Source organism: Bos indicus x Bos taurus, chromosome 4 (assembly GCF_003369695.1).
Source record: "Bos indicus x Bos taurus breed Angus x Brahman F1 hybrid chromosome 4, Bos_hybrid_MaternalHap_v2.0, whole genome shotgun sequence".
Taxonomy (NCBI): Eukaryota; Metazoa; Chordata; class Mammalia; order Artiodactyla; family Bovidae; genus Bos; species Bos indicus x Bos taurus.
In genome coordinates, this window is record NC_040079.1 from 42,335,189 (window position 1) to 42,348,898 (window position 13,710).

At 41.8% G+C, this 13,710-nt stretch overlaps 1 protein-coding gene across 6 annotated transcripts in view; it reads right to left on the reverse strand.

Moving 5' to 3' along the window:
* LOC113891324 (cytochrome c oxidase assembly factor 1 homolog) overlaps positions 1–13,710 on the reverse strand; it is a 94,653-nt gene that overhangs the window by 42,266 nt on the left and 38,677 nt on the right. For 4 of the 6 annotated variants that reach the window (XM_027539211.1, XM_027539212.1, XM_027539213.1 and 1 more), the window contains exon 2: positions 4,420–4,472. The exons of the other annotated variants lie outside the window; for them this stretch is intronic. Coding sequence is in view for 1 of the 4 variants with exons in the window: in XM_027539210.1 (XP_027395011.1) it covers positions 4,420–4,472 (53 nt within the window). In the remaining 3 variants the exon portion in view is untranslated. The remainder of the gene's footprint in view (positions 1–4,419; positions 4,473–13,710) is intronic. 6 annotated transcript variants of the gene reach the window in all.

Here is a 13,710-nt window from a genome sequence, read left to right on the forward strand (position 1 = left end):
TTCACCACTATTTAGCTAAGTCAATCCTATCAGCACGGTTTAATTCGCTTTATCATCATCTCTGCCTGAACGATAACATCTTGACCGAGTTCCTTGAGCCAAATGAAAATGAGGGGAAAACAGAGAGATTGGCTGCAATCTGCTGTCTGTGCGTTTGTGGGTAGTTTTGCTGAGCTTTAGTGGTCAGAGATGGAGATGAGGGTCCTGAGAAGGAAATCTGTCCATATGTCAGGAAACACTTCTCAGTGGAAAGAATAAAACAAAAAAAACAGAAAAAAAATATTAACAACATTCTATATGCAACACAAATATTTTCCACAAATGAAAGCAAAATAAAAACTTTTGCAGATAAATAAAAGCTGATAGAATTCACTGAAAACAGACATGCACTATGAGAAATTTTTTAATTGAAACATTTGATATATACTGATGAAAGTAATCAAAGATAACAGATGGAAATATGTATCATGTTCTTGGGTTGGAAGAATCAATATTGTGAAAATGACCATACTACCCAAAGCATTTTACAGATTCAGGGCAATCTCTATCAAACTACTAATGGCATTTTCCACAGAATTAGAACAAAAAAATTTACAATTTGTATGGAAACACAAAAGACCCTCAAGAGCCAAAGCTATCTTGAGAAAGAAAAACAGAGCTGGAGGAATCAGGCTCCCAGACTTCGGGCTGTACTACAAAGCTACAGTAATCAAGATAGTATGGTACTGGCACAAAAACAGAAATATAGATCAATGGAATAAGATAGAAAGCCTACAGATAAACCCACATATATATGGTCACCTAATCTTTGACAAAAGAAACAAGAATATACAATGGAGAAAAGACAGTCTCTTCAATAAGTGGAGCTAGGAATGAATACAAGAGAGCTACATGTAAAAAGAATGAAATTAGAGCACTCCCTAAAACCATACACACTCCAGTATTCTTGCCTGGAGAATTCCATGGACAGAAGAGCCTGGTGGGCTACAGTCCATGGGGTCGCAAAGAGGCAAACATGACTAAGTGACTAACACTTAAACCTGTCATCTCCTGCATTAGGAGGCAAATTCTTTACCACTGAGCCACCAGGGAAGCCCAAAGGAAGCCGTAAGTAAGACAAAAAGACAACCGTAGAATGCAAGAAAATATTTGCAAATAAAGCAACTGACAAGGAATTCATCTCCAAAATATACAAACAGCTCATATAGATCAATATCAAAAAAACAAACAACCCAATCAAAAAAATGGGCAGAAGACTAAACTGACATTTTTCCAAAGAAGACTTCCGTACAGCAAACAAGCACATGAAATGATGCTCAACATCACTGCTGAAAGTGCAAGTCACTCAGTTGTGTTCGACTCTTTGTGACACCGTGGACTATACAGTTCATGGAATTCTCCAGGCCAGAATACTGGAGTGGGTAGCCTTTCCCTTCTCCAGGGAATCTTCCCAACCCAGGGATAGAACCCAGGTCTCCTGCATTGCAGACATATTCTTTATCAGCTGAACCACCAGGGAAGCCCAAGAATACTGGAGTGGGTAGCCTATCCTTTCGTCAGTGGATCTTTCTGACTCAAGAATCAAATCAGGGTCTCCTGCATTACAGGCAGACTCTTCACCAGCTGAGCTACCATGGAAGCCCAATATCACTATTAGAGAAATGCAAATGAAAACTACAATGAGGTATCACTTCACACAGGTCAGAATGGTCATCATCAAAAATTTCATAAACAATAAATGTTGGAGAGGGTATGGAGAAAATGGAACTCTCCTACACTGTTGGTGGGAATGTAAACTGGTACAACCACTACGGAGAACAGTATGGAGGCTCCTCAAAAAACTAAACACAGAACTACCATACGACCCAGCAATCCCACTCCTGGGCATACTCCTGGAGAAAAATATAATTAAAAAGATACATGATGTACCCCTCACCCCCGGTGTTCATTGCAGCACTATTTACAATAGCCAGGACATGGAAGTAACCCAAATCTCCACCAGCAGAGGAATGGATAAAGAAAATGTGGTACATTTATACAGTGGAATATTACTCAGCCACAAAAAGGAACGAAATGGTGCCATCAGACGTGGATGGACCTAGAAACAGTCATACAGAATGAAGTCAGAAAGAGAAAAACAAATATTGTATATTAATGCATATATGTGGAATCTAGAAAAATGGCATAGATGAACCTATTTGCAAAGCAGAAATAGAGACACGGAGAACCAATGTACGAGTACCAAGAGGGGAAGGGGGGCTGGTAAGGATTGGGAGACTGGGATATATACACTACTCATGAAATAACTTTACTCAGCTTTCATTCCAATCCTAAAGAAAGGCAATTCCAAAGACTGCTCGAACTACCACACAACTGTACTCATCTCACACGCTGGTAAAGTAATGTTTAACATTCTCCAAGCCAGGCTTCAGCAATACGTGAACCATGAACTTCCAGATGTTCAAGCTGGTTTTAGAAAAGGCAGAGGAACCAGAGATCAAATTGCAAACATCCACTAGATCATCGAAAAAGCAAGAGAGTTCCAGAAAAACATCTATTTCTGCTTTATTGCCTATGCCAAAGTTTTTGACTGTGTGGATCACAATAAACTGTGGAAAATTCTTCAAGAGATGGGAATACCAGACCACCTGACCTGCCTCTTGAGAAACCTGTATGCAGGTCAGGAAGCCACAGTTAGAACTGGACATGGAACAACAGACTGGTTCCAAATAGGAAAAGGAGTACGTCAAGGCTGTATATTGTCATCCTGCTTATTTAACTTATATGCAGATTACATCATGAGAAACACTGGGCTGGAGGAAGCACAGCTGGAATCAAGATTGTGGGGAGAAATATCAATAACCTCAGATATGCAGATGACACCACCCTTATGGCAGAAAGTGAGGAGGAACTCAAAAGCCTCTTGATGAAAGTGAAAGAGGAGAGTGAAAAAGTTGGCTTAAAGTTCAACATTCAAAAAACAAAGATCATGGCATCCAGTCCCATCACTTCATGGGAAAGAGATGGGGGAACAGTGGAAACAGTGTCAGACTTTATTTTTTGGGGCTCCAAAATCACTGCAGATGGTGATTGCCCCCATGAAATTAAAAGACGCTTACTCCTTGGAAGGAAAGTTATGACCAACCTAGATAGCATATTGAAAAGCAGAAACGTTACTTTGCCAACAAAGGTCCATCTAGTCATGGTTTTCCAGTGGTCATGTATGGATGTGAGAGTTGGACTGTGAAGAAGGCTGAGTGCCGAAGAATTGATGCTTTTAAACTGTGGTGCTGGAGAAGACTCTTGAGAGTCCCCTGTACTGCAAGGAGATCCAACCAGTTCATCCTAAAGGAGATCAGTCCTGGAAGTTCATTGGAAGGACTGATGCTGAAGCTGAAACTTCAGTACTTTGGCCACCTCATGCGAAGAGTTGACTCATTGGAAAAGACCCTGATGCTGGGAGGGATTGGGGGCAGGAGGAGACGGGGACGACAGAGGATGAGATGGCTGGATGGCATCATCGACTCAATGGACTCGAGTCTGGGTAAACTCCGGGAGTTGGTGATGGACAGGGAGGCCTGGCATGCTGTGATTCTTGGGGTCACAAAGAGTCGGACACACCTGAGCGACTGAACTGAACTAAATGAAATAACTAATAAGAATGAACTATATAGTACAGGGAATTCTACTCAAAGCCCTGTGGTGACCTAAATGGGAAGGAAATCCAAGGAAGACAGGATATATGAATACATGTGGCTGATTCAGTTTGCTGTACAGCAGAAACTAACGACATTATAAAGCAACCATACTTCAGCAAAAATATATTTGACATATAACACCGTGTAAATTTAAGGTATACAATTTATATTGTAATACAATTGCCTTTGTAGCAATAATCACCTTTATCACATTATTTAACTATTTTCTTTTTAGTGGTTGGAATAACTGAGTTTGTTTCTTAGCAAGTTTGATGATTGTAACAATATTATCTGTAGTCTCTGTACTATGCATTAATTCTCTACCACTTATTTAACTACTTGGTAGCAAGTCTGTCCTCTTAAACATCTTTCCTATCCATCCACCTACAATCCTCTGGTAACCAACATTTTACTCTGTTTCTATGAGTTTGTTTTTTTCCGATTCTTCATATAAGTGATATCATACAGTATTTGTCTTTCTCTGACTTATCTCATGAGAAATATTAAAGTTCTTCCAGCAGAAGAAAAATACCAAATGGAAACTTGTAACCACAAAAAAGCCAGAGAGGCCTACAATATAAAACACATGGCTAAATGCTAAGGACATTTTTCTCTCAATTTTAATCTTTTTAAAGGTTAATTGAAATGACATCAGCAAGATGGCACAAGAGTTTTCTACTGCTATTTCCCCAAAGACCAACTGACTAGGACAATCACCTACCAAGAAGGCAGCTTTTGTAGAACTCCGGAGTCCAGCAGAGAAGCTCCAGGACACTACGGGAGCAAAATAAAAAAGGGATTAGATGTAGAAGTAAAACGACCACGTTACCCTCTCCCCAACAGTGGTGTAACTCAGGATCTCTCGCCAGCTATTTCTCCCACCATGGAATGTTTGAGAGCATGCAAGTGAGTACTCAGCTTCCCCAGCTGGACAGCATACTGCCAAAAGGACCCACTTCTTTCCTGCCCCATCTAGGGGTACTGAGGTGAATGTACAACTGAGGGGCAGGGAGGGGCTGCCAGAGCCAGAGACGTGTCAAAGTAACATGGATCCTACTAACCATTTCGAGGACAGCAGCAAGTCCACAGCTGAACTGCTGGGGAGGCTTCACCTTCAGTAACCTCAACGATCTGTGCACCTCACTCACACACACTCTCCCACCCAGTGGCAGGCTCCCCCCTGCTCCACACTTTCATGAGGGATGTGTTCAACACTCTGCATGCAACTAAAATTGTGTATAAAAAGATGTAAATACAAAGGAATAATATTAAGCCATTAAAAAAACACACACACAAGGAAATCCTATCATTTGCAACAACCTGGATGAAACCGGAGGACATTATGCTAAGTGAGATAACCCAGAGAAATAAAAAGAAATATTGCATAATCTCAAATACTGGACACTCTTAAAAGAAAGCTGAACTCACAGAAACAGAGTGGTAGGGTGGTTGCCGGAGACTAGGGAAATGGAGAGAGGTTAAAGGGTACAAACTTTCAGTTATTAGATGAAAAAGTCCTGAGAATCTAAGTACAACATGACTACCGCAAAAACAGCACAATGAAAGTACAGAATGGTGATTATATTCTGTATTAGATAACTGAAATTTGCAGAGAGTAGATATTAAAGGTTGTCACACACACACAATCACTAAGGTAATGGTTAAGTTGATTCTGGAAATACTTTCACAATCTATACCAATATCAAATCATCATGTTGTACACTTTAAATATAGTTTTGTAAATTATACCTCAAAAGCTGGAAAAAACTAACTGGCTCTTTAAAGAAAGTTCAATAATTAGGTATGTGGTTTATAACAAGTAGAAGTAAAATGTGATAAAATAACATAAGATGAGGACGCAGAATGGAAGTATACTGTGTAAGATTCCTGTGTGAAATGGTATATCACTTAAAGATAAATTAATAATTAGCTATATAAACTCTAGAGTAACTACTAGAAAGTAAAACAAAAGGTACAGCTAATAAGCCAATAATGGAGATAGAATGGAATCACAAAAAAATACTGCTAATCCAAAAGAAACGAGGAAAACATGAAGAAAGAGGAATAAAGATGAGACATTTAGAAAACAGAGAACAAGATGGGAAATTTTAAATTGATCATGTTGATAATAAATGCAAATTGTCTAAACATTATGCTTAGATGGCAGAGATCATCCTAATGGAAAAAAGAAAAAAAGCAAGACCCAACAACATACCATCTGCAGAATTAGCTGATCAACAACACTCACCAAAGTCTCTAAGGCCTATAAAAATTTAAAATATCTTCTTCCTTATACCTGGGAAATTACTTGATGGAGAAGGAAGGAGGGCCCAAAAGGGGCTAATAAATCTTCACAGTGAGTCAAGAAATTTTGCATCAATAAAAAATTTCCCTTCCAGACAAGGAACAAGACCTGGAAATGACATATAGATTCAAGGCATTAGCTCTGATAGAGTGCATGAAGAACTGTGGATGAGGGTTCGTGACACTGTGCAGGAGGCAGTGATCAAGACCATCCCCAAGAAAAAGTAACGCAAAAAGGCACAATGGTGGTCTGAGGAGGCCTTACAAATACCTGAGAAAAGAAGAGAAGTGAAAGACAAATGAGAAAAGGAAAAAATACCTATCTGAATGCAGAGTTCCAAAGGAATAGAAACGAGAGAAAAGAAAGCCCTCATCAGTGATCAATGCAAAGAAATAGAGGAAAACAATAAAATGGAAAAGCCTAGAGATCGCTTCAAGAAAATTAGAGATACCAAGGAAACATTTCATGCAAAGATGGGCTCAATAAAGAACAGAAATGGTATGGACCTAACAGAAGCAGAAGATATTAAGAAGAGGTGGCAAGAGTACACAGAAGAACTGTACAAAAAAGATCTTCATGACCCAGATAACCACGATGGTGTGATCACTCACCTAGAGCCAGACTTCCTGGAATACTAAGTCAAGTGGGCCTCAGGAAGCATCACTACAAACAAAGCTAGTGGAAGTGATGGAATTCCAGTTGAGCTATTTCAAACCTAAAGATGCTGCTGTGAAAGTGCTACACTCAATATGCCAGCAAATGTGGAAAACTCAGCAGTGGCCACAGGACTGGAAAAGGTCAGTTTTCATTCCAATCCCAAAAAAAGGCAATGCCAAAGACTGTTCAAACTACTGCACAATTTCACTCATCTCACATGCCAGTAAATTAATGCTCAAAATTCACCAAGCCAGGCTTCAACAGTACGTGAACTGCGAACTTCCAGATGTTCGAGCTGGATTTAGAAAAGTCAGAGGAACCAGAGACCAAATTCCCAACATCTGCTGGATCATCGAAAATGCAAGGGAGTTCCATAAAAACATCTACTTCTGCTTTATTGACTACACCAAAGCCTCTGACTATGCGAACCACAACAAACTGGAAACTTCTTCAAGAAATGGGAATAACAGACCACCTTACCTGCCTCCTGAGAAATCTGTGTGCAGGTCAAGAAGCAACAGTTAAAACTGGACAAGGAACAATGGACTGGTTCCAAATTGGGAAAGGAGTATGTTAAGGCTGTATATTGTCACCCTGCTTATTTAACTTCTATGCAGAATCAGTCAGTCCAGTCGCGTCCGACTCTTTGGGACCCCATGGACTGCAGCACTCCAGGACTCCCTGTCCATCACCAACTCCCAGAGCTTGCTCAAACTCAGGTCCATCTAGTCGGTGATGCCATGAAACCATCTCATCCTCTGTCGTCCTCTTTTCCCCCTGCCTTCAATCTTTCTCAGCATCGGGGTCTTTTCCAGTGAGTCAGTTCTTTTCATCAGGTGGCCAAAGTATTGGAGTTTCAGCTTCAGCATCAGTCCTTCCAATGAATATTCAGGACTGACTTCCTTTAGGATGAACTGGTTGGATCTCCTTGCAGTCCAAGGGACTCTCAAGAGTCTTCTCCAACAACACAGTTCAAAAGCATCAATTCTTCGGCACTCAGCTTTCTTTATAATCCAACTCAGACATTCATACAAGACTATGGGAAAAACCATAGCTTTAACTAGACAGACTTTTGGAGGCAAAGTATGTCTGTTTTTAATATGCTGTCTAGGTTGGTCATAACTTTTCTTCCAAGGAGTAAGCATCTTTTGATGGCTGCAGTCACCATCTGCAGTGATTTTGGAGCCCAAGAAAAGAAAGTCTCTGTTTCCACTGTTTCCCCATCTATTTGCCATTAAGTGATGGGATCAGATGCCCTGATCTTAATTTTCTGAATGCTGAGTTTTAACCCAATTTTTTCGCTGTCCTCTTTCACTGTCATCAAGAGGCTGTTTAGTTCTTCCTCGCTTTCTGCCATAAGGGTGGTATCATCTGCATATCTGAGGTTATTGATATTTCACCCAGCAATCTTGATTCCAGCTTCTGCTTCATCCAGCCCACCATTTCTCATGATACACTCTGCATAAAATTTAAATAAGCAGGGTGACAATATACAGCCTTGCTACTGCTGCTGCTGAGTCACTTCAGTCATGTCGAACTCTGTACAACCCCATAATGGCAGCCCACCAGGCTCCCCCATCCCTGGGATTCTCCAGGCAAGAACACTGGAGTGGGTTGCCATTTCCTTCTCCAATGCATGAAAGTGAAAAATGAAAGCGAAGTTGCTCAGTCGTGTCCAACTCTTAGCAACTCCATGGACTATAGCCTACCAGGCTCCTCCATCCATGGGATTTTCCAGGCAAGAGTACTGGAGTGGGTGGCCACAGCTTTGACGTACTCATTTTCCTATTTGGAACCAGTCTACTGTTCCATGTCCAGTTCTGTTGCTTCCTGACCTGCATACAGATTTCTCAAGAGGCAGGTCAGATGGTCTGGTATTCCCATCTCTTTCAGAATTTTCCACAGTTTGTGGTGATCCACACAGTCAAAGGCTTTGGCATAGTCAATAAAGCAGAAATAGATGTTTTTCTGGAACTCTCTTGCTTTTCTGATGATCCACGGATGTTGGCAATTTGATCTCTGTTTCCTCGGCCTTTTTTAAAACCAGCTTGAACATCTGGAATTTGGCAGTTCACATACTGTTGAAGCCTGGCTTGGTGAATTTTGAGCATTACTTTACTAGTGTGTGAGATGACTGAAATTGTATCATAGTTTGAGCATTCTTTGGCATTGCCTTTCTTTGGGATTGCAATGAAAACTGACCTTTTCCAGTCCTGTGGCCACTGCTGAGTTTTCCAAATGTGCTGGCATGTTGAGTGCAGCACTTTCACAGCATCATCTTTTAGGATTTGAAATAGCTCAACTGGAATTCTATCACCTCCACTAGCTTTGTTTGTAATGATGCTTCCAAGGCCCACTTGACTTCGTATTCCAGGATGTCTGGCTCTAAATGAGTGATCACACCATCATGATTATCTGGGTCGTGAAGATCTTTTTTGTACAGTTCTTCTGTGTACTCTTGCCACCTCTTCTTAATATCTTCAGCTTCTGTTAGGTCCATACCATTTCTGTCCTTTATCAAGCCCATCTTTGTATGAAATGTTCCCTTGGTACCTCTAATTTTCTTGAAGAGATCTCTAGTCTTTCCCATTATATCGTTTTCCTCTATTTCTTTGCATTGATCACTAAGGAAGGTTTTCTTATCTCTCCTTGCATTCTTTGGGACTCTGCATTCAAAAAGGTATATCTTTCCTTTTCTCCTTTGCTTTTAGCTTCTCTTCTTTTCACAGCTATTTGTAACAGACAGCCATTTTGCTTTTTTGCAACTCTTTTTCTTGATCCCTGTCTCCTGTACAATGTCATGAACCTCATTCCATAGTTCATCAGGCACTCTATCAGATCTAATCCCTTGAATCTATTTCTCACTTCCACTGTATAATCATAAGGGATTTGATTTAGATCATACCTGAATGGTCTAGTGGTTCTTCCCTACTTTCTTCAATATAAGTCTGAATTTGGCAATAAGGAGTTCATGATCTGAACCACAGTCAGCTCCCAGTCTTGTTTTTGCTGACTGTATAGAGCTGCACCATCTTTGGCTGCAAAGAATATAATCAATCTGATTTCGGTATTGACCATCTGGTGATGTCCATGTGTAGAGTCTTCTCTTGTGTTGGCTGGAACGGCAGCTGCACAGCACTGAAGCGGCTGTGAGGAGAAACCCCAAGTTCAAGGGCAAAGAGGCCCCAGCAAGAGGGTAGGAGGGGCAAACTCGTATTTAGAATCAAACCTCATTACCACCAGAGATACTCAGAGGGCTCAAACAAACTTTGTGCGCACCAGTAGCCAGGGATCCCACAGAGACTGAGACAGAACTGTGTTTGAGTATCTCCTGTGGAGGTATGAGTCAGCAGTGGACTGACGCAGGGGCAAGGCTCTGGGTGCAGCAGACTTGGGTATGGCATAAGCCCTCTTGGAGGAGGTCGTCATTAACCCCACCACAGAGCTGCCAGAACTTACACAGGACTGGGAAATAAACTCGTGGAGGGCACAAACAGAACCTTGTGCGCACCAGGACCCAGGAGAAAGGAGCAATGACCCCACAAAAGACTGACCCAGACTTGCCTATGCAGAGTACATCATGCAAAATGCCAGTCTAGATGAAGGATAAGCTGGAATCAAGACTGCCAGGAGAAATATCAATAACCTCAGATATGCAGATGACACCACCCTTTTGGCAGAAAGCAAAGAACTAAACAGCCTCTTGATGAAAGTGAAAAAGGACAGTGAAAAAGTTGACTTAAAACTCAACATTCAAAAAACTAAGATCATGGCATCGAGTCCCATCACTTCATGGCAAATAAATGGGGAAACGATGGAAACAGTGAGAGACTTTATTTTCTTGGGGTCCAAAATCACTGCAGATGGTGACTGCAGCCATCAAATTAAAAGACACTTGCTCCTTGGAAGAAAAGTTACGACCAACTTCAGTTCAGTTCAGTTCAGTCACTCAGTCGTGTCCGACTCTTTGCGACCCCATGAATCGCAACATGCCAGGCCTCCCTGTCCATCACAAACTCCCGGAGTTCACTCAGACTCAAGTCCTTCGAGTCAGTGATGCCATCCAGCCATCTCATCCTCTGGCATTCCCTTCTCCTCCTGCCCTCAATCCCTCAAGGCATCAGAGTCTTTTCCAATGAGTCAGCTCTTCGCATGAGGTGGACAAGGTACTGGAGTTTCAGCTTCAGCATCATTCCCTCCAAAGAAATCCCAGGGCTGATCTCCTTCAGAACGGCCTAGTTGGATCTCCTTGCAGTCCAAGGGACTCTCAAGAGTCTTCTCCAACACCACAGTTCAAAAGCATCATTTCTTTGGCGCTCAGCCTTCTTCACAGTCCAACTCTAGACAGCATATTAAAAAGCAGAGACATTATTTTGCCACCAAAAGTCCATCTAGTCAGAGTTATGGTTTTTCCAGAATAAAGAAAGCTAAATGCCAAAGAATTGATGCTTTTGAACTGTGTTGTTGGAGAAGACTCTTGAGAGTCCCTTGGACTGCAAGGAGATCCAACCAGTTCATCCTAAGGAAGTCAGTCCTGAATATTCATTGGAAAGACTGATGCTGAAGCTGAAACTCCAATACTTTGGCCACCTGATGAAAAGAACTGACTCACTGGAAAAGACCCTGATGCTGAGAAAGATTGAGGGCAGGGGGAGAAGGGGACAACAGGGGATGAGATGGTTTCATGGCATCACCAACTAGATGGACCTGAGTTTGAGCAAGCTCTGGGAGTTGGTGATGGACAGGGAAGCCTGGCATGCTGCAGTCCATGAGGTTGCAAAGAATCAGACATGACTGAGCAACTGAACTGAACTGAACAAATTTCCCTGCCACACAATGAACAAATACAAGTGTCAGAATTATGCATTCTGCCTTTCCCTAACACAGAATGGAATGTGACGAGAAGACAGACATTTTGGGTGAATTCAAGCCTCCCGGCCACATGGAAAATAAGATTAATTTGAAAAGGCCAGTAGAGTTAGTTGTCCTAATTAATTCATATCACACTGACCCACTAAGGCTCCTGCAAAATTAAGCCCCCATCACCAGTTAATTCTACAATAGTCACTGGGCAATAAGAAAGAAGTTTGTGCTGTATCAAGTCAAGGATTAAATCATTTGTAGGAGCCAGTAAATGTGTTGGTATCTATTACCCAACATCTTGACAAGTTAGGCTATCAAACATGCACTTTAGCCTGCTGAGCAAGTCAGCCCAATAAAATAGGTAACCAGGCAATGACCCAGAATTTTCCTCCTCTGTCAAGTAGAAACAAAATATAGATTTCACTGTCTCTTTCATAAATAGGAAGCTATATGCAAGTACATGTGTAGCCATACACATAATTTCCCCAGTAAGCATTACAAGGTAACAAAAAAATAATTCTTAAGATTTAGAATAGGGCAGTTAGAAACACTGGGTCAGCATATGATCTTGAATTCCTGGAAAGCAGCAAACAATAGCAGAACAGTTTCAAAATTTTATGTAGCCTCTTAATACAGATTGTGGTTTGTAAAGCCAATGAGCAAATATTGGGAAGGTGTATCTGAAGGACAGTCAGAGCTGAGTGGGAGCAGACAGTCTTATACTGGGTTGTTTTATCCAAGGATCTAGATAAGAAACATGGAGCCAGGATTCATAAGAGAAATCAAGGCAGCCAATGAAATAATCAGGTCATGAGGAAAGTGGGAAAGCCAAGTGGAGGACTTTTTCTGAGGAGCAGTACAAATGCTTGTATGAGTTTTCTATGGCTACTGTAACAAATTACCACAAACTCAGTGGCTTAAAACAACACAGATTTGGACTTCACTGGTGGTCCAGTGGTTAAAATTTTGCCTGCCAATACAGGGAACGTGGGTTCGATCCCTGGTCTGGGAAGATCTCACATGCCTCAGGGCAGCCAGAACCATGCGCCACAACTACTGAAGCCCAGGAGTCCAGAGCCTGTGCTCCCCACCAAGAGAAACCACAGCAACAAGAAGCCCATGCACCATAACCAAGAGTAGCCCCGCTCCCTGTAACTAGAGAGCGCCTATGTGCAGCAATGAAGACCCAGTGCAGCCAAAAAAATAAATACATCAACATTTAAAAAAATAAAACACAGATTTATTATCCTAGGTTCTGCTCATTAGAAGTCTAACAGACCTCACAGGGCTACGATCAGGGTGTCAGTAGGATATACCTTTTCTGGGAGCTTTACAGAAGAATTTCTTTCTTTGACTTTCCATCTTGTAGATGTCATCCACCTTCCTTGACTCACGGTCCCTTCCTCCATCTTCAAAGGAGGCTTGGTCCTTCTCACGTGGCTCTCTCTCTGGTTCTTTCGATTCCCCTCTTCCACTTTTAGGGACCCATGATTACACTGGGATCACCAAATTAATCCAGAATAATCTCCATGTTTTGAGGTCAGCTGAATAGTAATTTTAACTCCCCTTACCACGTAACTCAGATGGTAAAGAGTCTGCCTGCAATGCAGGAGACTGGGGTTTGATCCCTGGGTTGGGAAGATCCCCTGGAGAAGAAAATGGCAACCCACTCCAGTATTCTTGCCTGGGAGATCCCATGGACGGAGGAGGCTGGTGGGCTATAGTCCATGGGGTCACAAAGAGTTGGACACGACTGAGCGACTAACACTTTCACTTGGCTTTACCACATAATGTTAATATAATCAACAGTTCCAAGGTTTGAATGTGAACACACTAGGGTGGGGGTAATGGAGATGACAGCAACAACATTATTCTGCCTACCATAGTGCTGCTAGCAGCTTTCCATAGGGATTCCTCCACTGATTTCCATGAATAAAGCAAGTCTACGCTATTGTAGATCTTCAGGAAGGTGTGGACAAGGTGGCCAAGAAAGCATTAATAGTACTGCAGACTGGACCAGAATAGAGTAGCTGGGAAGCTTAGTGCCACTAAGAAGCACAAAGACACAAAAAATAGCGGGTGGAGGTGGGAGAAGGATCAGGGTTTGAGCCAAAGACGTAGCACTGGCTGTAAGATCTTACTTGGGCAAGTCACTTAACTTTCACATCCCGCTTTCCTCATCCATAA